Source organism: Mytilus edulis, chromosome 10 (genome assembly GCF_963676685.1).
Source record: "Mytilus edulis chromosome 10, xbMytEdul2.2, whole genome shotgun sequence".
Classification (NCBI taxonomy): domain Eukaryota; kingdom Metazoa; phylum Mollusca; class Bivalvia; order Mytilida; family Mytilidae; genus Mytilus; species Mytilus edulis.
Genome location: NC_092353.1, coordinates 46,315,331 through 46,340,577, shown reverse-complemented (window position 1 = coordinate 46,340,577; position 25,247 = coordinate 46,315,331). Strand labels below are relative to the sequence as shown.

At 32.8% G+C, this 25,247-nt stretch overlaps 2 protein-coding genes across 2 annotated transcripts in view; both read left to right on the top strand.

The window, feature by feature from the left end:
• LOC139491307 (uncharacterized) overlaps positions 1–25,247 on the top strand; it is a 102,058-nt gene that overhangs the window by 58,567 nt on the left and 18,244 nt on the right. The window lies entirely within an intron of this gene.
• Positions 1,268–25,247, top strand: part of LOC139492107 (putative leucine-rich repeat-containing protein DDB_G0290503) — a 31,757-nt gene continuing 7,777 nt past the window's right edge. The window contains exons 1-6 of the mRNA XM_071280249.1: positions 1,268–1,974; positions 13,516–13,777; positions 15,376–15,492; positions 15,954–16,001; positions 17,070–17,381; positions 21,478–21,627. Of these exons, the coding sequence (XP_071136350.1) occupies positions 1,273–1,974; positions 13,516–13,777; positions 15,376–15,492; positions 15,954–16,001; positions 17,070–17,381; positions 21,478–21,627 (1,591 nt within the window). The 5' untranslated portion in view covers positions 1,268–1,272. The remainder of the gene's footprint in view (positions 1,975–13,515; positions 13,778–15,375; positions 15,493–15,953; positions 16,002–17,069; positions 17,382–21,477; positions 21,628–25,247) is intronic.

Here is a 25,247-nt window from a genome sequence, read left to right as displayed (position 1 = left end):
CCATATATGTAAATCAATGTAAATGTAAATGTAAAATTTAAAAACAATTAGCTCAACCTGCAATATTTGCCAGTCTTTAATTAGTTTTGTGCACTTAACTATTTTTTTTCTCATAAGTTAAAGTATTCAGATTGCTGACCACAAAGATATAATACGTACACACCTGTTTTGTGAACTGATTATATTTCAAATTCCGTATGTTTAAACTTACTGCTCATCATGCCATATGAAAACAATATGTATACAATTAAAGATCTCTCTTAACTCGTTTCAGCTGAGTAATTTGTTAACACTAAAACTAACTCATCATAGATAAACACATCGCAGATACCATGATTACAATTTTACACGCCAGACAAGTTTTTCGTCTACGAAAGACTCATCAATGACGCTAAAACGATTAAAAGACCAAATAAAGTACGAAGTTGGAGAGCATTAAGAACTCCAAATGCTGAAATGAGTCAAAGGTAATCTATTTATTGGGGAGGACACATAACTTAATATTTTGAAATGTTCACAATTTGGTTAACAGATATTTCATAATCATTTTGACAATATTATTATGGATGATAATTCATGTCAACACTGAAATGTTGACTATTAGGCTGGGTATACCCTTTGTTAACAGCTTATAAATATAACAATGTCAATGACAATTTATGACAATAAGGCATGAACCAAATCTTTAATTTAACAGTTTTGCTAATAATAACACACCTGGCCATCAAATTGATTAATAGGACTGTAAAACGTTTGTAAAAGGCACCCAGCTTTTGAAAAAAATAAAGGTCAGTATTCATGCAAGTAATGTCATATCGTTTGAACATCAAGATCGAATGACTTTTCTCCTTGATATCATATTCACATAAAAAGACTAAACTCGTAGTCATTTTGGAATAGAAATTTATAACTTTCAGATTTTCACACCCTTATCTAATCCGAATATCAAGATATATAGTCTCATAAGAGGATCAAGTATCATAACATGCAATAAATGGGCAATGACATTATTTTCTACAAGTTTATGAAAAATCACTGTATTAACTTCATCAAAAGTCAATAATTGTAAATCAAAAGATATGAAAGTGTATGAATTGGTAATTTAAAGAACATTTTAAATTCGATCTTTAAAAAAAGAAGATTCATTTTGAGTATAAACATAGAAAAATATCCGTTACGTTTTATCTTAAAATAAGTAAAACATTGGCGCATTAGATGAAATTGTATCTGCAACAGTTAAACAATCAATTCTATATGATTTATTTCAGGGAAATGGCGGCGAACGTTGATATTGAAAAACAGTTCCTTAGACTGATTATGTTCTGCCATAAGATATCCTTACCAGTTGTTAGAACATTTTTTGTTAGTATTGTTCTTGGATGCCCTGATTATAATGACGACATTTCTACTTTTCTTGAACATCACAAACATGAAATATTTCATCTTGTGGGAGATTACAAGTGCTGTCAATGTGCCAATCATCCTTCATTGCAAACACTTAAATTTCGCCTTGGAAATGACCAGTTCAAGAAATTGTATGATGTTGGGCTATCACAACCTGGTCATTTTTTGAAAGGATCCGGAGGACGAGTTTTTCAACAATGTCTCTGCTGTGTATCAGTAAGGAAAGATACGAATCCAAAGAACTATGATATATCTTTGCTGTTCGCAATTTTATATATATGTGCTCCTTTATCATGTTTATCAGAAAACAGTGTATCATTGTTAGATACAATTAGAAAGAGCAGAAATAGGTTATGTCATCTGAATGATATAAATGATCTTTCGGAAATTGAGATTCATACATTGTGGGGAAACCTAGAACGTTCTGTTACTATGTTAGCGGGAGAGATTCCTTCTCATCCATATTATAAAGAAAGCATAGAACAACACGTTGACACCTTCAAATATACAGACTACAACAGAGAGGCTATAACTCCAGTTTTGGAATCAATGAGATCAGAAATAAAAAATGTAAGTTGTTATCGATACTTTTTTTTATCAAAAATAAGAACTTATCAAAATCCACATAATTTCTCACTAATCTCTGGCTTAAAGATGTTCACTACTCTTGTTTTTGTCAGTTGTCCGGAATCCTCTGGTTTTATCTATATGGCGCCATTATAAAAAGAAAACATATTATTTTACTACAAGTAGTTTGAAAAGCCTTTTGAAAATCTTATATAATCCTTGTTATTTGTTAATTGTTTTTGAAAGAAAAAAGGTGCCAATGTTAACTGTATGAAAAATCTAGAGAGAATGGTTTCCCGCCGAATGTTCAATTGCTTATATTTCGAAAACAAGCACATTGACCTTCTTTCAGCTATTTTAGTTCCTTTATTTATATAATATTAATTTATAGTATTATGAAAATTAGGAAAAAAAAATTCGCTTGTGATAATTTATTTCGACAGCAAAAAAATTAAAACATTTGTTTGTCTGAGAGTTCTATTTCAAGAAAAATCAAACTATCAGTGTAAACAAGGATATAAAAAACGACTAAAAGGAATGCCAAGAGTTTATATCTTTAATCCATGCATAATGGACAAGAAAAAATCTTTTTACTTTTGAATCACAACAACGACAGTTTGGGGAAGTCCGCTAAATTACAAAGTGAGAATTCAATGAACTCGAATATATTTGGAAGTGTGCATGAAGAACTTGCCAAAGAAAACAACCGATATAATATTACATTGGGATTCAATTTTGTGGTGCGATTTTGTGTTTTGAACGGTGTTTAGATTAACATGTTTTTATATTCTAATCAGTATTTTTCATAGTCTTGTTGTTTTTGTTATGGTCCTACATACCTCCTACAGAATCAGGTATTCCAGATTAAATTAATGGAATATAAAAGAATTCATCCATTTGTTTTAATATATAAAAATACATCCCGTACAACTAACAAAGAACGTGTTATTAACTTTCGTAATAAAGCTTTTGAAAATAATGGTTTAAATAAATTTCGGAGTGTTAAAAATTCTTTTGAGGTTTTTAATATAGTACAAGTACGTGCTATTGACGGTCCTTTTAATTCTATTGACAGTTATGATTTTTATACTATATACACAACACTTCCAAACAATAATTATCGAAAATATGATCATATTTAATAAAATGGTATCTTAAAAAATCTCATTGCAAATTTATTTATTTGCTGTAGCTCATTAATCTCTTTTTTCTATAACGAAACCGGATATGTACATTTCGGCGATAATGTGTATCGACAGGTAGTAGGTATTCCTATGATCACTAACTGCGCCTCTGTAATAACACTGTTCTATTCTAGATTTAGACATTTTAATTTCGAAAGGGAAACTCCATACAAACATTTACGACAAAAGAGAAGATTTCATCCCCTATTGTTTAATTTCCTTTTCTATACGGCGATGTTTTTTTTACTCCATGAAAGGGTGTTTATATATGCCAACTTGTTCCTTTATGCCCGTGTATGTAATGATAAAATAGATTTTAACAAACTTAATCAATGCATCACTGGCACAATTACACTACACCCCCTCCATCTTAAAAAGGAGGAACTACAGTTCCGACAAAAACGACTGTATAATATTTCTCAAACTCCCCAGGGGAAAACTGGCAGCGTCTTATACTAATTAAGCCATGACAAAGGGTATCTTAATTATCCACCCTCCTAAATCCTGGATAAGGGGAAAATTTAACAAACTTAATCTTTTACATAGAAAAAAAGAATAATTACCCATTTAAACATAAACATATGAAAATCCAGCTCTGAACAGTTATTTTATCTATGGAGTTGCAAACTCCCAACAATTTACACATCAGAGTTGTCACAGGGTGCCAACCTCAACAGGTTCTACAGGACAAATAACAACCGAACTTCACGTCGACCATAGCCATATGCTATATCAACTCATAAAGTCCTGGATATGGGTCTCACTACAATACAATAAACTGTGTGCTCAATACGTCTAAAATCTCTGAATCTGTGTAATGTTCACATGCATTGTACATGTATGAACTGTTCAGATTTAAACTGACGGAACACACTTCAAAATATAAAATACAAAACAATCTCAATGTCCAAATGACAACTTCATTAATACCGCTCTGAATTTCCAAATAAAACTAACCAATATGTATATCCTTATACATAATTAACAACCGACTAAAAACTATAAGTAAACTCATTATAAATACCAAGACAAAATGTAGTATATACGCCAGACGCGCGTTTCGTCTACAAAAGACTCATCAGTGACGCTCGAACAGTTAAGTAGGCCTAATAAAGTACGAAGTTGAAGAGCATTGAGGACCAAAATTCCTAAAAGTTTTTGCCAATACAGCTAAGGTAATATATGCCTTAGGTAGAAAAGCCTTAGTATTTAAAAAAATCTAAATTTTGTAAACAGTAAATTTATAAATATAACCATATCAATGGCAATTCATGTCAGCACAAAAAAAGTGCTTACTACTGGGCTTGTGATACCCTCAGGGAAATAAATCTCCCCCAGCAGTGGCATCGACCCAGTGGTTGTAAATAAACTCATCATAAATACCAGAACAAAATTTAGTATATACGCCAGACGCGCGTTTCGTCCACAAAAGACTCATCAGTGACGCTCGAATCCAAAAAGGTAAAAAAGGCCAAATAAAGTACGAAGTTGAATAGCATTGAGGACCAAAATTCCTAAAAGTTTTGCCAATACAGCTAAGGTAATCTATGCCTGAGGTAGAAAAGCCTGAGTATTTCAAAAAATTCAAAATTGTGTAAACAGTTAATTTATAAATTTAACCATATCAATGACAATTCATGTCAGCACAAAAAGTGCTGACTACTGGGCTTGTGATACCCTCGGGGAAATTAATCTCCACCAGCAGTGGCATCGACCCAGTGGTTGTAAATAAACTCATCATAAATACCAGGACAAAATTTAGTATATACGCCAGACGCGCGATTCGTCTACAAAAGACACATCAGTTACGCTCGAATCCAAAAAAAGTTAAATGTACATCACCATAAATAATTTGTCTCTTGTCAAAAATCCCACCTATATAGTGCCTTTTAGTTTTAGTTTCTTGTGTACAATTTGGAAATTAGTATGGCGTTCATTATCACTGAACTAGTATATATTTGTTTAGGGGCCAGTTGAAGGACGCCTCCGTGTGCGGTATTTCTCGCTACATTGAAGACCTGTTGGTGACCTTCTGCTGTTGTTTTTTTTTCTATGGTCGGGTTGTTGTCTCTTTGGCACATTCCCCATTTCCATTCTCAATTTTATCTATATAAGGATATATATACTATTTTACTACTGTTATAGCTATTATAACCAAAATTTACATAATATCAGGGTCATGACACCGCTTTAATATCCGTTGCAACTATTAAACATATTTGTACACTTTACATGTGCGAGTGTGAAGCAAAAACTATTAAGCATCACATAGAATACAACAATGGTTCACACTCACACAATTTCAAAGGCGCTTAATCCCAATCTGGGAAAACTGTTTTACTGTCGAAGGCGCCTCACCGCAATGTTAGGACGGTGACCTAACATGTCAAAGCATACACTGTCATTTAAGACTGATACTTCACTAATCAGTGAAACATTCCCCCTTTCAGGGAAACGTTCTGATACTACCTTGTGCAGTTCCGTCATATAACTTACCCTTGCCATACACTGCAAACATCCATACTGTATAATCACAATTGTGTAACATGAGGGCTCTGTCTCAACTTGAGCTGCGAAGAAGAAGGCTATATCTGGGATTCAGCTAGTTGTGAAACTTGGTGTCCTAGGAGAATTGCGATTTTATTCTCCGAAGTATGGTGTGCATCGGTTTTATTGTTCTTAATACTGGACTGCTATTTTCTCTTTTTGCTCCTTTTTTCTTAAAGACTATAGCTTGTAGAGCTCAAGTTCAAATTTTCACTCTCATAGTAAATTTCTCCTTTTTCGTCCATTACTATGATACTTTCTTCCTGTTCAGACACAAAAATGTCTTTCTCCCCTTCTTTATGAAGGATTGCTGAAGTTCAAATTTTGTACTCTCAAAGTCAATTTCTTTTTTTTTCGTCCATTACTATGGTACCTTCTTTTGTTCAGACACAAAAATGTCTTCCTCTCCGTCTTTTAGAAGGATTGCTGACTTAACTTGAGTTATATTTACAAACACTGGCCAGAAACTGGCATTCATCTATGCAAGTTCCTAATATAAGTTTCTGGAGGATTTCTAGGATTATAGTTAAATCCTTCGGCTACAATATAATGTTGTTCATGCGTTAAAAAGTGAAGAACTGAAGTTAGAACTCTCCAGTTGAGTAAACAAGCATGGGCTAGTTACCGGTCTCAAACTATATCTGAACAAGTATGTCCACCCCATCTCTTTACACACTGTACGATAAATTTACATCTGTATCCTTGTAACATGTGTAGAACGGGGCAAAAAAGACTTCTCAAGAAAGAAATTCATTAAATCTTTGGAAGTCACTGTTTCCTGCCCAGTTAACCGTTTTGCTATGGTTTCGATACTGACTGTCTACTTCCTGTTTATTGTACATATCGGTCTGGACAGTCTTTGATATAATGATCTTGCTGGTGACAATTAAACCATTCATTATTATAATCATCACAACTGGTATATCTCCTGTCACCAGAGTTATTCCCTCGCCCATGACCTCGGCCATAATTAGTTCTAGGCGATTAATTATTAGATCTGTCTTGGTTAAGTGACCTTTAACAAGGACTGGTTCCTTGTTTGGCTGATTGTTCCTGGACCAAACTGGTTACTGTTGACATCATTTTCTCTATGTGTTCCTCTATTCGAGAGAGACGATTATCCATACTGGACTTGGTGCTACCTACACCAACAACTACTGCTAAAATAACTTACTTCTCTGAAAGAGACTCCTCTATCTTTTTGCTAGATTTTTCAATGGCACTGACTGCTTTTCTAGTATCTGACACATTCTAATCATATCCAAGGCTGAATCCATGGACTTTGGTTTAGAGATACATGAACTGTATCATTGCGACCCTGACAAAACCTCATGATTGCCTGTTCAGTCATTAGTTGTTTACTGTACCTGATGAAAGCTCTGGTGGCGACAGATAACACTCTTTCCGACCACTCCTCCAAGGTCTCCTTTTCGCCTCGGGCACGTGTCTGGAATTCAATTTGTGAGATTTCTGGCAGATTTTGATAACCGAATCTCTTGTTCATATTGGATATGATATCAGTAAAACTCGCTGATTTATTATTTTCTAGGAGAAAGGTGTAGTTCTCACTGGCTGCATTATATAAACACCAGCAAATCTGTTCTCTCGTTTGTTCATCTGTCCACTCACCAATTTAGCATAATCAGAAAACCTGCTTTGAAACATTGAAAGGCTTTCCAGTTGCCCTTCCCATTCTGCCGAGCGTTTTTCGGATCGAGGACAGAAATTGTCTTTTCTCTAATATCTCCCTTCTTCTACTCTCCCGACTGCTTTGGGAACTTTGCCCATCTGTGTCAGATTCTGATTGGGAGTCGTTAGACTCTCTAGACCTTCTAGGACTATAACGACTATGGTGTATCTGAGAACTCCTTACACTCCTTATACATGTTATAGGTGAGAAACACGCTGTTGATTCTCACGAGGTATGCTGTACTTTCTGTTCTGGCGGTATGCCGAACATCTGACCTGTCAGACTTACCTGAATATGCATATTCATGATCACTTTTTCAATGTCTTCCATAATAATCACAATTATATTCCTTCGGTCTAGCTGAAGGTTGGGTATAATGTAGCTGAGGTGATCCTGGTGTTATAGGTGGCTGCTGTGTGTCAGGTATAGATAACTGAGGCAAGTGTAATGGTTGTGACTGATAGCCTGAAAGGTTAGGCTGACCCAAACTGGGGTACGTTACACCATGAATGTATTGTTGGTTGTAAGGTGTTACATTTGTTGGTGCATGTGGCGGTGGTCCACCTTCAGGAGACTGGAACATAATTTTGATGTTGGATGACCAATCATCTTAGGTTGTTGAATTCTTGCTACAGAACTTGGTGGTTGAAACCTTGGTTCTTGATAATTTGGTTTATGATAACCAACTACACTAACCTGTTCTTGTAGCCGCTGTTGAGGTAAAGACACCGGCTCTGCAGCTAGATGTTGTTGTTGCACATGTTGTGCATAGTTAATGAATCCTTGTTGAATTTGTCTAGCCGTTGTTGTAGGTCTTGTACTTTCTGTTGCATTTGCACTCTTTGTTTAACCTTGTTTACGCCTGGACGTTGGTTGGTGGGACAACTATGTTGCTGTCGAAGAGAGGATGACTAATGGTGGATATAGACATCAGGTCCGAGACCACAATTGTCCTCCCTTGATTTTCGTTGTTCACGAATATAGTCCCTAGTGTTGACAGTGGGTTACTTGCCATTAATTTTTATACCCCTTCCAAATCTATTTCTCCATGTTTAATGCCTCAAATTGCAAGTAGGGGATGAAATTACACAGTAAAAAAATTTGGGTCCAGAATTTTAAAGGAAAGTAGTGATTTTGTCCAGCTGAAAAAGGTTAAAAATTAGCACTTCAGAAGCTGTCAAAAGATTTCAAGACGCCCTAAACATAGAATTGTCCATATTTTGAGTTAGAGCCCATGAAGTTTTCTATAATTTTGATATAATTTGTCCCAAAAGTAGTACAACACACTGTAAAAATTTCTTTAAGAAAGCGCAGGTGGGATTTTTTTTATTTTCATTTATGTTCTAAAAGAAATGCACTACGAAATAATTGTGTTCTCGGACCTAAGATGTGAAATCTGTAAATATAGAATCTGTACTTTGGCAACTTCCCTAAATGATTTGATGGTGTCAATTTGTAAAATAGCATGAAACTAAAGGATTTATACTTTTATTTTATAGAATTTCTGCAAAAATGACCAATTTTGGCATTTTATGGTCAAAATAGGCATTTTATAGATTTTTCAATATTGATGCATAAATGGCATCCTGGTTTTCTATCTGACAGGTTTTCATGTGTCAATTTTTGTGTTTCTATGCTTTTATCTAGTTTTTTTACTTATTTATGAACTCTGAATCTACAGAAAAGAAGATTGTCTCTGACAATATGTGCAAAATGTGTTGTATAAATGACCCTTGTCTAACGCCCTGTTTGGATGAAGTCAAAAGTGGGGAGCTTGGTACATAAAATTTGGAGTCCATAATAAAGACCTAACTAAATTTGTATCAAAAGCACTTTACAATGTCTATTGTACCTGTTCCATTTCACATAATATCTTTCTGTTCTTCTGTAAGATAGCAAGTGGTTTAAATATAAGCCTGTTGAGAATAAATTGCATGCAAGTTTTTCCATAAAAAGGCAAAAATCTTTGTATCAGACCATACTGTCTGTAAGAAAAGTTAAATGCAAGAGTCTTTTTGTGCTCAGATTTGTTGTATCATGTCACAAGAGTATAGAAATGATTAAAAAAAAGACACACATTTTTATTTCTTATAGCCTCAATATGCATTTTGTAATGTAAATATGTGGCACGGCCTAAATAGACCCTAAATTATTTCCAGTCTTACTTGGCCTAAGACCCTTTTAAACTAATATGATATGTTATTTGTAACTTTTCTTTCCATTTAAAGTACATTTAATACATATGTAAGGATTATTTATAACCAAAAAGCTTTACAAATTTAAAATTGCTGGAAAATATCACATCTTCATGTAAGGCCCCCCTTCATTGAAAAATTTCAATTTTTAGGCACAGGCTCATATAAATTTTACTTTTGAATAATTATGCTAAGTCTGATAAATCAAATGCGTACTCTATTGCCTTTAGTACATGATAATTGATATATTAAGGCATTTAAAAAGATTTTTTTTCAATATTTTAATTTTTAAAACCCCAAATGTTGATAGTTGAAATTTTTCAATTTTAACGTCAAAATTTAACACGCAAAGTAGAGTATAGAATTTAACATACTGTCTATAATATATATCCTATTATTATGAAACTTTGTAAGCAGTGTTATAATTTATTAAGCTTTGGTCATACCAAGTTGTATTAAAATTATTCAACTCTTTCTATCCTATTAGGTCCGAGACCACAATTGTCGTCCCTTGATTTTCGTTGTTCACGAATATAGTCCCTAGTGTTGACAGTGGGTTACTTGCCATTAATTTTTATACCCCTTCCAAATCTATTTCTCCATGTTTAATGCCTCAAATTGCAAGTAGGGTGCGATATTACACTGTAAAAAATTTGGGTCCAGAATTTTAAAGGAAAGTAGTGATTTTGTCCAGCTAAAAAAGGTTACAAATTAGCACTTCGGAAGCTGTCAAAAGATTTCAAGACGCCCTAAACATAGAATTGTCCATATTTTGAGTTAGAGCCGATGAAGTTTTCTATAATTTTGATATAATTTGTCCCAAAAGTAGTACAACACACTGTAAAAATTCCTTTAAGAAAGCGCAGGTGGGATTTTTTTTTATTTTCATTTATGTTCTAAAAGAAATGCACTACGAAATAATTGTGTTCTCGGACCATCAGTTGGATTTTGTACAGTTATTTATTGACTCTGATTGACTTTCAGTCGGTGTGGACTGTTGAAGCCATGTTGATATTGGTTGATATAGTGGTACTCATGTTGTACACTTGGTGAAAAGTGAACATAGTCAGATGTAGATGTATGTAAGGACCTTTGTTATTGGTTATAATCAGTAGTTGTTCCAGGGCGATTATATCTTGGCGGAGTCTGATTCAACTCTTGTAGACGGTTGCAATCCTCCTGTTGATCGACTGCAGGGTGTGAATTATGCCAGTTATGGCTAAGCGGTGTGAACATTCTGCCATTTGGTTGTTTCTGGATAACTCAGTCCTGTTGACTGTCTGGTTGAGGGTGAACAACCATATTGGTCCTTGGTGGTGAAGTTTGATACTCACTGCTACAAACACTCAGGTCTTAGTTCAAACTCTCGGAAGAGAGGCTCTCCTGTGGTGATTCTCAACGTGACTGCTCTAGCATATTTAAATGTACAGAACGCCTTTGTAGCTGTTCCGGGCGACGTTTATCCCATTCAAGACATTCCTCTGAGCAAGATGATTCTACCTTATCTTTTGTATCGCATTCTTCTAACCATTGTCTAATGCATGTTATGTTAGAGTTGAAATCTTGCAGATGCGCAATCTGTTTCTGATCTTCTGTTCGTCTATCTCTCGAGACAGGGTGATCAGGTAATGACTCATACTCTGGGATGCATGAAATACCTGTATCCTTCAAACTTGAACCAGGACACTCATCCGGGTTCATATCAATAATCACATGATCAGGCTTTGGGGTCAACATACTCACAAAACATGCTCTGTCACAGCCGGCTTCCCTAAGCTCAGATCGTGGTCTGCGTGAAAAATCAATATAGCCAAGAATACCTTCTGTCACTCTCAAGTGTGGAATTTGGAATAAAACATCTCGGTCAATGTGGATACCTTTTTCCCTAATATCCATGATCCTTCCTGCTATGGCATCCCCTATGCCAGGTATGCAGGTAAGTAAAACCCTAGGACAGGTGTTAGTATTGATCATATACCCCTGCATAGTGACTTTGTACTTTTTACTAAGTTATACAATTTTATTTTACTTTACTTCAGTATAATTCACAAAACAATATATATACACTAATCAACAATAGTTCTTTATTCATAAAAACTCAAGTCATTACTAGAATAAACAACGGAACAATGTAAAAGCAACTGCTCTTGTGTTTGTTTACATTCGTATTCCAGAATCCAAGAAGGCGTCTGAATCACGCGGCTCACGTGACCTCGCTATCACTAAAACAAACTTTTCAAAAAAAAATTCTCAGACCAAAAAATATACAAATACGATTCCAATTTTCAGGTTTGACTGTAGGCACTGAAAATTTTGGAGTGATGCCAAAATGGCGTTAAAACCCTGTAGGACCAACATTTCAACCTGCAACTACCAGTAATGTGTTATTTGGCCTAGTTCTCTGAGTTATACGGTTACCCAAGGGTACACAACATTTATTTGTAAATAATCGGACGGAACTACAAAACAGAAGGCAGCACATGACATGGTCTTAAAAATTAGAATTGATAAGAAAGATTCTCATGAAACAGAATTATCAGTTGAAAACATGAAAACAACAATCACTTTCTCTTGCAACAAAAGAAACGGTTCTTCTGTCCTTCTATTTAACAAAGGTAAATAAAAATACGATAAAATATCTTATAACTTCCAAAAGACTAGTCAACACAATTAATCGATATACAGGAACTGCAGACGTTACTGTAAATCCTTCTCAAACAAAAAATAAAAAGAGTGTAGTGCAACAAAACCAGCTTCAAACCACTATTCTGTGTGTGTTACATTCTAATGTTGTGTTTCTATTGTGTCGTAGTTTATCATCTCATATTTGATGTGTTTCCCTCAGTTGTAGTTTTAACCCAGATCTGTTTTTTTCTCAATCGATTTATCAATTTCGAACAGCGGTATACTAATGTTGCCTTTAGTTAACACCGCATTCATTTATAATATGTTTAATGTGCTATCAATGTTTGGTTTGAACTATAAAATATATGTACAGGTATTTTAGTTATTTGTTGAGATGTTATCTCTTTGGCGTATACCCATCACCTCTCTGTATCAATAAACGTGAATTTAGGATATAACATAAATAACGTGCAATCTTAAACGAAAATAAGTAAGAACAATATCAAATTCATCCCAAATGTCCTTATGTGTTTTTCTCCGTGAATAAGGTACAAAGGTTTACATAGCGACATTCAAACTCATGTGTCAAAATTAGAATGACAACGTCATTGTAAAATAGATCACTGAAGACTGAACAACACGAATCTGTCCAAACGCATCTGCTTCAATTGGGTGAGCAGATCATGCACCATATGTGGTATCCGTTTGGTGCTCATTATTGTAATAACCTGATGATAATTCTTATTCTGGGTAAAGGAGGCAAATTTGTAGTCATAGCAATTTGTACATATGCTTTGTCATCTGTGAAAAAGATTTTCTTAACAGTCAGCCAACTCGTTATGAGGTCCGTAAAATTATTGAAGGAATGATTTTATCTTTACCACCTAGTGTAATAGCGTTCTTGTGAGCAGCAACCCTCTATCAAGTTAGGAATCTTACTCAACGTAACATATAAAGATGTGGTTTGATGTCATTGAGAAAATTATTCATAAAAGTACAAATAAAGAGTCTATAAAATCCCCTGATATGAAAATTTTTTAACAAATAATTGAAATTGACCAACGGCCTTTTTTATAATCAAAGAATATAGTACTTTTTTATGACAAACAACAACCAAACACAACTACATAATAGTTATCAAAGGTACATGAAGCATGCACATAAAGGATGGAACGGGTTAAAACATGTGTGTGAGCGCTCAACCCTCCCTGACGCTGAGTATTCATACATACATAGCAAGAACAAAATACTGGTGTAATTCAATTTTTAGAAAAAGATATTTAGACATGAATTTCTATTTTAGGATATCAATGAGGTCATACAGAATCAAATGATTTCTCAAGAAAAAATAAGATGTCTGACCAATCATGTCGAACAACTTTCACAAAACTATAAGAAAGACAACCACAATATGTTGAATCACGTAGCAGAATCAGTGAAGACTTCTGTTGACTTGCATCAAGACGCGGTTTATCAGTTGTCAGCACAGGTAGATAAATGTCATACCGAAGAGGTTGAATTAATCAGAAATCAGAACAAAACTGTAATCGAGTTATTTGAAAAAGGTAAAATCTCATCAATAATATCAAGCTTTTTTTTTTCTTTATTTTTTATATTTGTTTTTATATTCGTTTCCGTCTGCATTATACACATCAGTGGCACTTTCAGCAAAACAGTAAAGAGACTGAATAAAATACGAATAAGACAATTATAGACTGTAGTTCATGTAGTATAAGCAGATTTCATAGCTGTTAATTTATGTGTCATGAAGTCTCTTTTGGATAGTTGTCTCATTTGCAATCATATCACATTTTCTTTTTTATATCCATAGGCATTGTATCTGTAGTTTAATTTGTTTGTAAACAAACTAAAAAGTCTAAAACAACTTGTAAAATATCCTGAATCTAAGACTAACATAACAATCAGTACACATGCAACATCCCGTGGATTTAGTTTAGAAGTAATAAACAGTCAGATAAAAAGATAACATTTTGCTATTCTGCATTATTAAATTACAGGTATTGACAGATTGTAGAACCAAAAATGTGCATATGCATAACAATAACATTTAGTTTGGCTTTAATCTATTGCAAAATAACAAAATCAATAAATATATCAATAAAAGAAGTATCAAATATATAATCAGTGTTTAATTGGTAACCTTACAAAATATTCTTTATTTAAGGGAATGATACGTTTACATTGATCGTTTTTCAGTTAAGGTAGATCATAAGTGTAAATTTTTTTAGACAGATTTTTCTTATACTTTTCCAAAATGAATATATATATGCTCTTTTCAAAAATATAAGAAAAAATATGGGTCACATTGCTATTTTCAAAGTTATGAGTCGTTGAAAATTGTCGTCATTTGGTTAGATTGTTCATGAAAAACACATTTGTGTGCATTAAAAGAAAATAAAGAGTAGAAGTTTGAATTAAATTGTGAGAAGAAAGGTTTTATAATATGTTTTTAGAAAATAAAAATAAAAAATGGTGTCACTGAATTGTTTTCTTGCCACAAGTAAAAATTAAAAATTCACTTTAAGTCATTTAAAAACACAAAATTTTGTATCTGCTTAAATATTTTGAATATCAAAATAAATCACCAAGTTTTCTCTAATATATAAATAATCAGTCTTAACAATAAATTGCCATTATGTCTCCAATTTTGCAGATTTGAGCAAATAACTAGACCGATTTTTTATTGACATGTACAATCCAAGATGGCAGTATACCGTGAATCCACCTTTAAGGGGTCTCTAATCAGCATCTCAGTAAAAATAAGAATGTGCTTTCCTGTTTTAAATAAGTCTGTGAAGATCATTAAAACAACTTATCTTGAATCATATAGCGAGCAGGGTGCACCACACGGAGAGTAAACAAAACACGTTAAGAGAAACTCCTAATAATTAGGTCTACGTGTCTTACCAAAGAAAGAGGGAAATCCAGATAACCATTTTTGATTAAGGTAAATCCGACAGAAAGCGAGTCGGATGTACGATATTGTTATTATCGTAAACCTATTTATTATTTTATTTATTTTATACTAAATAATTGGTCTTTGGTCAAGCTTAGCTGTAATAAGCATACGTTTGTTTGTCATATATATTCAATTATGTGAAGTATGAAAAGTACTTTTCCTTAAAACCTTATATGTATCTAGTTTCAGGAACAATGGAACATGGCATTGATAAATTGAATTTTCTAGTCGATATTGCTATAGACAACAAGAAATTTCAGCACTCACAAAACGACAGTATTTTGCCAAAAAGTCGTAAATGTACGTATATCACAATGGACTTATTTACCTTGTTTGTTGAAAAAACATATGACTGTGATTGATGAAATGGCGTAATATTAGTACATTTTTTTAAATTTTTGAATGATATTTGTATTGAAAAATAAATGATATTTTGTCAACCTCAAACAATGCATCTTTTGAGCTCTACTATACTTTGCTGTTCAATGATTCTGCAAACTGAGCTTGTTTTCATAAATATCATTAACCTTAACTTTTCCTGAAACACTATTGTAATCTATGGATTAGTGGAAAATACGTTGGATACTTCATTTGGGATAAATTATCAAAAAAAGACACAATATATCATTTACACGTAATCATGTGTTTTTCTAAAGATTGTTAAACAATTATCAATAAATTATAATTGTAAGTTAAGAGTAAACGTAAGAAGGAACAATTTGAATTACACTACATACAATAATAACAATTGTTCATAACAGCTAACGAAAGGAGCACAACACAAGAGGAAAAGAATAGTGAAGAACAAGGTAAAGTTAAAGATATGATATGTTAAGAGTACATCGGATGCTAGGATGATTTTTCACCGGAGTCATCGAATATGATTTAAGAACAAACAGCCTATTACTTTTTTATCAGTGATTTTTTTTAATTTTGATTGAGAATATTGAATGATATTAGGAATAAAATATGATGAAAAAATTGGAAATCACCGACTCCGTTTTGTCCCAATAGAAATCCCAGTTTCGTGTGTGTCTGCAAAATGAACAATAGTTGGCTTATGTTTCTATTTTCAATTAATCCAATAATACCTACAAGCATCATTCTTTGTTCACATTAACCAGTAGATTTGTAGCTATCAATTTATGATTAAAGAGTTGAAAATGCTTGGTGGTTTGATTTTAAAAAAAATATTATTTATTTCATTCCAGCCAAAATTATTACGCTAGAATGAATTTCCAGTATTGAAAGATATATATAAGTGGTTTCGTCTTAAGAATTTTAAGAAAGAAAATAATGTTTGTTATCTATGAAATAAAAGTCACAGAAACTCTCACCGACCTTTCAAAAAGGTTTTGTTTAACTTTCATTTGTATGTTTTCGTTTGTTTTTGAGAAAAGAGTTGTTCTTCTATAGAACACTGAATCTGATTGCAAGTTGGACATTTAAACACACATTTGAATTATAATACTAGCCACAATATACATCAATTGTATCATCAAACAGCTTGCGCTTATCTTTCAAAACAAAAAAATATGCATTTATGTCGGAAGGAAAAATGCGTCCACAAATCCGAATTTTTAGGAAATATCTGAAATTTCGAAAAAAAAGCACATGACGGTATATTTTTTTTAAGTCTAGTAAAGGAAATAAAATGACCCACACGTATGCATTAAAACATCTTATGAAATTAGGATTCACGAGAGATAATTAGTTCACAAGAAGACCACATCAGAAGAGGCTAAAATAAGAAAAACATTTGGTCAACCTTTGTTATGCATTGCAAAGTCTTTACGTTTTAATTACTTGAATTATTTTTCAAGCGTTTATTTGATGTCTTTTAAAACATAAACTTAATATTTTGAATTATTTTTTAGACAAAAAGCGCTGTAAATTACATTGGAGGATAGAGACCCCTGGATATCTGGAACATAAAAAGGATGAAATCGTAAAGGCAATGAAAAATGCGATTGAGATTGTGAAAATAGGTACCTCCCATGAAATCGAAGACATCCACGAAGGCTCAATAACTATTGATACGTTACTACCCATGAGCATACTTAAAGACAAAAACGCTTTCCATCAGTCCATTCAAAAATTTTTGGAAGAAATGGTTAGCGTTTGTGGGATAGACCCCAAAATACCTTTAGTTGTTACAGTTCAGATTACTTTATGCGATCTCGATCAAGGTAGGTTACCATATATTTGATATATTAATATAATAATTAGATTTAGAATCATGTTGTGTCGACACCGTGTTATGATAATGCTTTGCAGATACTAGACGTACGATGTATTGTTTTATAGGTGTTCGGTCCATAACATTTCATAAGCGTTCGTTACATTAACATGATTAATGCAGTTATCTTATCCTGATTTAAATATTAGTAGTATAGTATGTTAGCATATCTAAATCATTTAACAAGAGAAAAAAAATATACAGGAAAATAGCAGAAACTTTTAATGTCAACGTGCAATTTTACTACCGTTTGTGGATTTTTATCCATACAGATTCTTTAATGTCTCAATATGTTGTCAACCATATTAGTTCCGAGTACACAGTTATCGTTCTTTGATTATAGTCCTTAGTGTGGACAGTGTGTTACTTGCCAAATTTTTGTATACCCCTTCCAAATTTATTTCTCCATGTTTTATGCCTCAATTAGCAAGGAGGGGGCTGAAATTATTACACTGCAACAAAAGTTGGGTCATGAATTCTCAAGTAAAGTAGTGATTTGGTCCAGCTGAAAAAGGTTAAAAATTAGCTCTTTGGAAGCTGTCAAAAGATTTCAAGACTACCATATATAACATAAAATTGCCCATATTTTGAGTTAGAGGCTATGAAGTTTTCTATAATATTGGTATAACTTGTCCAAAAAGTAGTACAACACACAGTAAAAATATTATTGAGAAAGCGAAGGTGGGATTTTCTAAATTTTCATTTATGTTCTAAAAGAAATGCACTACGAAATAACTGTGGTCTCGGACCACCAGATGTCTTTTTGTTTTCTACGGAGACATTAAATGCAATGCTTAATTACTTTTGTGTTAACGTTAGCATTTAATTACAATGGATATAAAGTTATACAATAAAAGATTTTATCGATTTAATTTTTTCCTTGTTTTTGGCTTTGAACTGGCTGTATGTAATTGTGAGTACTCTCTTCTCTGTACTTAGTGTCTTTATTGTTGGAATGTATCAGTACCTGGTCACATTCACTCTGTGTTTTTGTTAGATGTATTTCTATCTGTGTCTATCAGATGAGTGCACACTTTTCAACTGATTTTGATAGTCTGATCGTATTTTCACTGTCCACGGTTAAAGGAGAGTTGGTGTCCTGCTAACATGTTAAATCCCACCACATTCTGTGTTTACCTGTCTCAAGCCGGAAGGCTGTAATTCAATGATTGTCGTTTGTTACGTTGTTACATATTTGTATTTCGTTCACCTTTTGTTCACAACTTAGGCAGTTTATATATTTCATTTCAGGGATTATTAAAACTGACTATGTGGTATGGGCTTTCTTGATTGTTTAAGGTCGTACGATGACCTAACGTTGTCAATTTCTGTGTTATATGGTACAATGTGAAATGTTTGTCGTATTGGCAATCATACCGCATTTTCTTTTCTATTTGATCCCGTGTCGGTGAAACCAAATGCCTATCGTTTTGAAAAGTAAATTGAACGCAAACTAATGGGCGGGTGATCAAACCGTTAATCGAACAATCTTAACTGATCATTCATCATTAAAAAACAATACGTAAACGCTTATTTTCCCAAATCACTCCAGCATGACGAAGAAAGGATAAATATTTATACCAAATAGTTATTAAAGGGACAGGAATTATAATTTTATACGCCATAGCCAGAAATTAGTAGTGGTTTTGCTAATTAATATTCATAATATGTAAATGAGAATTGTACCACGTGATAGTAGTTTGAACTGGACTGGCTTGATATCATTACAATCATTAAAATCTTTAAAACACGGATATTATAAGTTGCCCGTCACAGAGTCCTCAATCACTTTGATATTTCCGTAAAGTTGTCAGGCGGTCAAAATCAACACAATGAACGCGAATTTAGTGAATTTTTCGTGCTTTCGTGAGTTAATTCTTCTTGAAATAGTGACATTTTAACTTTACGTGGGAACCTAGAGTTCAACGACTACATATACAAGGTTTGGACTTGCTTATTCTTTGGAAATTCAAGTTTCAAATTTCACCCCGGCAACTTGTTTTTATAATGACCTTAGTAGCCAATTTTCAACACGAAGTCTGCAAATTTGATGTTTCAGCCATTTTAGCCTGTATTTTACACTGCAATATTAAAAGCCTCTCGCTTCGATTTTTAAAATAGCTCAGGAACCTGTATTTTTGCAACAATAGTCATTATTTTTCGTTTAAATGGTGTATATTGTTGTGTATGTTCATTTTCTGCCACGGCAACATGTCTATCACTTAAATTAAAATTAAAACAGACATTTTTTCTAAATTCCCTATCATTTTAATGTAATTTCCATGACTCTTATCCGATTTCTTTAGTATAATATTCAAATAAGCAAAGTGGCGTTGATTTCTGGATATGCCAGCCGCGCGTTTCGTCTACATACATTTTTTAAGACTCATCAGTGACGCTCAGATCAAAATAGTTATAAAGCTCAACAAGTAAAACGTTGAAGAGCATTTAGGACCCAAAATTCCCCAAAATGGTTCCAAATACGGCTGATGTAATTTATTTCTGGGATAAGAAAATCCGTAGTTTTTAAAAAAAAATCAAAGTTTTGTAACAGAATAATTTATATAGATGACCATATGATTAATAGTCATGTCAACACTCAAGTGTTAATTACTGGGCTTGTTATAACCTAAATCAAAACTATTTTTAATCAGGACAGATATATAATTAAACATATAATGATGCGGTTCTCTGCGTAACCATAAAAATATATGCGCATTTTCTTTCTTATCAACCTGTCTCATTTATTTCAGTCAATGAAACTATATAGAAAATGAACAATTGTGTGTAAAACTTGTAAAAACAAGCAAAACCTTATATATGTGTAAGGAATTGTTGCAACGTCTGTTGTCCACTATAACACAGATACAAATAATATGGACAATGCCATATGATAATATGATTACATTACATGTATGTTTCAAAAGAATGCATTATTTTTATTGGATCACAACGCTTGTGCGTTATCCAAAAAACACCTTTGTATCACAATGAAGTCTAACATTCATGATGACACGTGCTATCACAAAAAAAGTGTACATGCTATTAAAAGAAATAAATCATAAAAATCGAGTTGTCATGATCATATCGACAAAATGTTGACCGTGCGAACTTTAAGAACGAAGTGCTTCCGCGCAACATACAAAATGTATTTCGGTCTTCTGTTTCATACCCTAATGAATTAACAAAAAGAAGTATGCAATTCTTAAATAAATCTATATCTCTTCTGTACCCTTTTTAAGTTTGATTGTTTCATTTTTCTTGGAGTTCGGTATTTTTGTTTTTTTTCTTTTTTTACCTAAACAAATGTGTTCTCAATTGAAGAGCAGGTGAATCGAAACGTTTTCTTATTTTCGTCACAGTCGGGGTTTTTTTTTTTTCATCCATTTTATGAAAAATGACCTTCTCATAGAATTTATCCCTTGAGCGAAAGTGCAAAGGACATTTAAAGGTTTTTTATCCTGAAAGATGATTATTTAGACGACTATATAATTTGCCAAGAGGGTTTATTTTCTCCTTTGGGGGGTGGAGGGGTCGTATATCTTTGCTCTATTAGACCTTTGTCGTCACATCTGTTCGCTTTTCCGAAAGTGTTATCTTCAATGTTGATATTGTAGCCTCGAGCAACTATTAACATAGTCCAAGTCGTACTGTCCATATTCTTTTTAAAATCAATGTTTGGCTTAAAAGAATACAACTGGAGCTCTGTTAAGGGTTCTGACGTTTCGAGAGTTACCATAATGTTATTCATTTTTTTATATCAAAATTGAGAATAAAAATAAATGGGGAATATGTCACAAAGCAACAACCCAACCAAGGGGCATACAACAGCCGAAGCTAGGCCACAAATTGGTCTTCAACGCAGCCAGACAATTCCTTTCCTGGAGAAGGTCCACATGTGTTCCCTAAATAAAAATGTGTACTAGTTTATTGAAAACGGATGTCACTCGGAACTCTAAAACATATACATGAACAACAATTCACATGTGTATATCGAAAATTGTACTTTGATATATTCCGATAAGCAAGAATAATTACCATTCCAGGGTCGGTCAAATATTCGATAGAGGAAGTTAAACACACATCAATGACTGATAAAGCTATACAAGCTGTTCCAACAATGCTTGATAGAAGCACGGGGTCAAGCGAGCTTGAAATCAAGGAGGATTCAGATAGCACCAAAAAACCTGAGGACGGTAAGCTATAGCCAAATAAAGTTATTTTCACAATTTTTGTTCAGAAACTGACATTTCTATTACAGTAAGTGTTTTGTCTATTGTTTTGAAAACAATTATAGATAGTAACAGCTTGAATTATAACATAATTTATCACATAATGAAAAGTATTTTGTTTTACTTTTATCATCAAAATTTAAATATTAGAAATAAATCAGAAGCAATTCAATACCTTCACTAAATGCTGATGAAAGTCAGAGCTTCAAATACCCTCATTGGAGTGTTTTCCATTAATGGTCAATTGGACTAATTCACCGTTCGGCCGTCAGCAACTAGTCTAAACTTTACAGTATATTATTTCATTCAAGCCACTATAATAAAAAAAATAACCTAAAAGAATTCAAAGAAGAAGACTGATTTAGACCGTGTATATTTACGCCAAACATTTTTCATTTTAAACTGAAATATAGATTTTGCAAAATAGTCTACAAATTTTAAAGTTAATTTGTTTGATAAATGTAACAAAAATTTGATAAAGTCACTTCTTAAAATTCACTTTCGTTATGAAATTTGAAATTTGTTATTTTCATGAGATTACATTATTTGATTCCAAGAGGATAATATAAAAAGTAATGATAAGTTTGCGTTAAAAAAAACTTCATCTGATCAACATTTTGAATAAATTAAAACATTTGAATTTGATAGTTTTAGAAAAAAAAACAAATTTCAATCTCCTTCTTAAAATCACAATATTGAAATTGCTAACTTAAGCATTTTTCAATTTGCCTGCAAAAATTGAAAAATGAAAAATGCACGTGATTTGTTAACAAAACATTAAACGAAAATAAAGTTTTGTGTAAAAATTCCATAAAATAAGATTTAATCATTTACGGATTCCTCATTCGTGACCAACCTAACGTTACCTTGAACAAGGCAAAAAGTAAACTAATAAACCAAACTCCAAGGTAAATTAAAAAAAGACCTTATTTTAATATCAACAAAAGAAATATTGTTAAGAATCTATTGGAAAATGTTTTCACTTATTACGTCGAAACAAATCACAAAAACTAACAAAAAGACTTGAAATACAAAGCATCGATATAACCACATCGTATGCAATGCATGAGTATGTCAGAAAATTGGCTCTGACAGTGCTAGATTAACCACAAATGAGCAATGTATCTGTTTTGCTACTCGATCCCAATTAAACCTATCAAATCTGTTTGGATTAATTAATAGAACTATTAACAACTGTCACAACTGTTACATACGTGCATCTTTTTGTAGTCATTTGTCTTAATATGCAACGTCGTGACAGACTGAGGAACAAACGTAGAAAACGATTTTCCACTCCAAAGTTCCGTCTTCCGAAGGGATGGTAAAGTGATGATAACTTTAAATAAAAATGTTAAGTTTGGTCTGAAAAAGAGTAAATTACCTTAATGAGAGTTACGATTTTAATATAAGGTTGCTGTTTAAATTTAGAAGACTAACTGCTTTACGTGCTAATAGCTTGTAAAAGTTGGATACAATTGATGTAGAGCTATGTTAAATACCAACAATGAAATTAAACTCCATTTTTCATATCTGTTAGATTCTCAATTATGTAAACATGTATAATTCTGAAAATCGCAATACAATAGCAGACGTTATTTTGTTTCTCTGATGTAGATTCAATTGAATTGCCTAAATAACACGAGTTCAATAACTGTTTCTTTTTGTTTGTGGAGTCATGATTAATAATTATTACAGGATTCGGCAATTTCCGTTTACAAATTCCTGAAGTTTACCAAACCTGAATACCCACCATCATATACATCAATCATTATCATCACCATTACTGATCATCACCTTAATCACCGAAACACGTAAAGGGTTGTGAGCACTGCATATAATGCTCTCACGACTGCATATCATTATAGTGTTGTGCCCACTGCATATAATCACTGTGTATCATCGCCACCGGAAATTGGGTACTAACGAAGCGGAGAGAAATAGAAAAAAAAGTAAACAAGTTAAGCATTCATTCAATTTAAAGCATTTCCACTCATTGGATGAGGGTGCCGCTTAAGAAATGATTTTCTGATATACAATTCTTTAAATTATTAGGCAGATAAGTACAAAATTGATACAAGATTTTGTGTAATACTCCAAAACTTGCCACTTAGTACCGGAAAATTTCGAGGTCGATCGTCCTCTGTCGCCCCATTCTCAAGATATTGAACTGTTTTTCATTATTTTTCCAGACACGTTTTTAGATTATTGTAGTGTGGCATCATATTTACTGAAATTTGTTGTCAAAAAGATGTATTTTAAAGAATATAGACCATGAAAAATAAAGTCTAGTGTACGGCAACTTGCTCGTGTTGACAAATTTACTGTATGGCAACTTGTTTTCAACTGTATGGCAACTTGCTAATTTTAGAATAGTTATTTACCGTCCTTTCAAAGAAAATAAAGTATTAAGTTCAAATATCTAAGGGGTGGGTGGGGGTTACCCATTTATGTTAAACTGTTTTTGTCTTTTTCAAGGTTTTAATTTGTTTAAAACTGTTATTTGACTGATAAATTTAAAAACCCTTAACTGTTAATCGTTAACACTGTCTGTAATCTGTTTTGTTAAAATTTGCAATGTTGTTAACTGTTTATTTGAAATTGAGATTCCAGTTATCTGTTACATAATACTTAAAGTGTTCACTGTTTTTGACATTATTTTCTCTGTTAACTGATTTTAACTGTAATTTACAAGAATCACATGAACATTTGCTGTCCATTCCCTTCTTTACGTTGCTTCCACAAAATAAAAAATCTTTGAGTATAGTAAATCCTTGATAAAATTGAGAATGGAAATGAGGAAAATGTCGAAGAAACAGAAGCCCGACCAAATAGAAGAAACTACCCAACGCAACGAGAAGATTATGCACTAGGATGGGGTGTAAATTCACAGATAGGAAAAAACTTAGAATTGACACTCATAATTTTTAAACACCCTCTTTTCCTTCCTTCCTAATAAATAAGGCTTACTATTTGAGTTATGCATGTGTATATTTATGAAAAGAGAATCGTCCATAGATTTGATTTCCAATAGTAATAATGGTGAAATATAATCTTTTTTTGTGTAACCATGGCAACAATCAGCATTTATTTGATACCAAATATTGCAGGGGTTGAACATGTCACAAAGATCTCAAAAATTTGGTCCAAAGGAAAATGTCAATCAATAAGAGTGAAACCTTTCCTGAAACCATAAACATATATCTATCAAAAGGTAAAAACAAAATATATGCATTTCTGCTGTTTTTTCCCCATAAAATTGAATTGGAAAGATCGAGCGTCAAATCTTTGTTGAAAAACAATACAAATTTTTTTAATCTATGGCGGTACGGATAGGAACGTATGGACGTTCAAACTGAAAAATGGCTTCTAAAACATGTTAAAAACAATCTAAATGTTCATATAAACCCACTAGGAAGGCTATATTATTATTTAATTATCTAAAAATCAATTCAATTGTACAAAAACTTTCATATTTAGAAAATTCACCATGGCTATAATGCGAAACTAAACTTGTAACTGTGCATTGATATACCCGAAGCTGTCTCCTAAGTGATCAATCATTTAACTACAAATATAAACATATA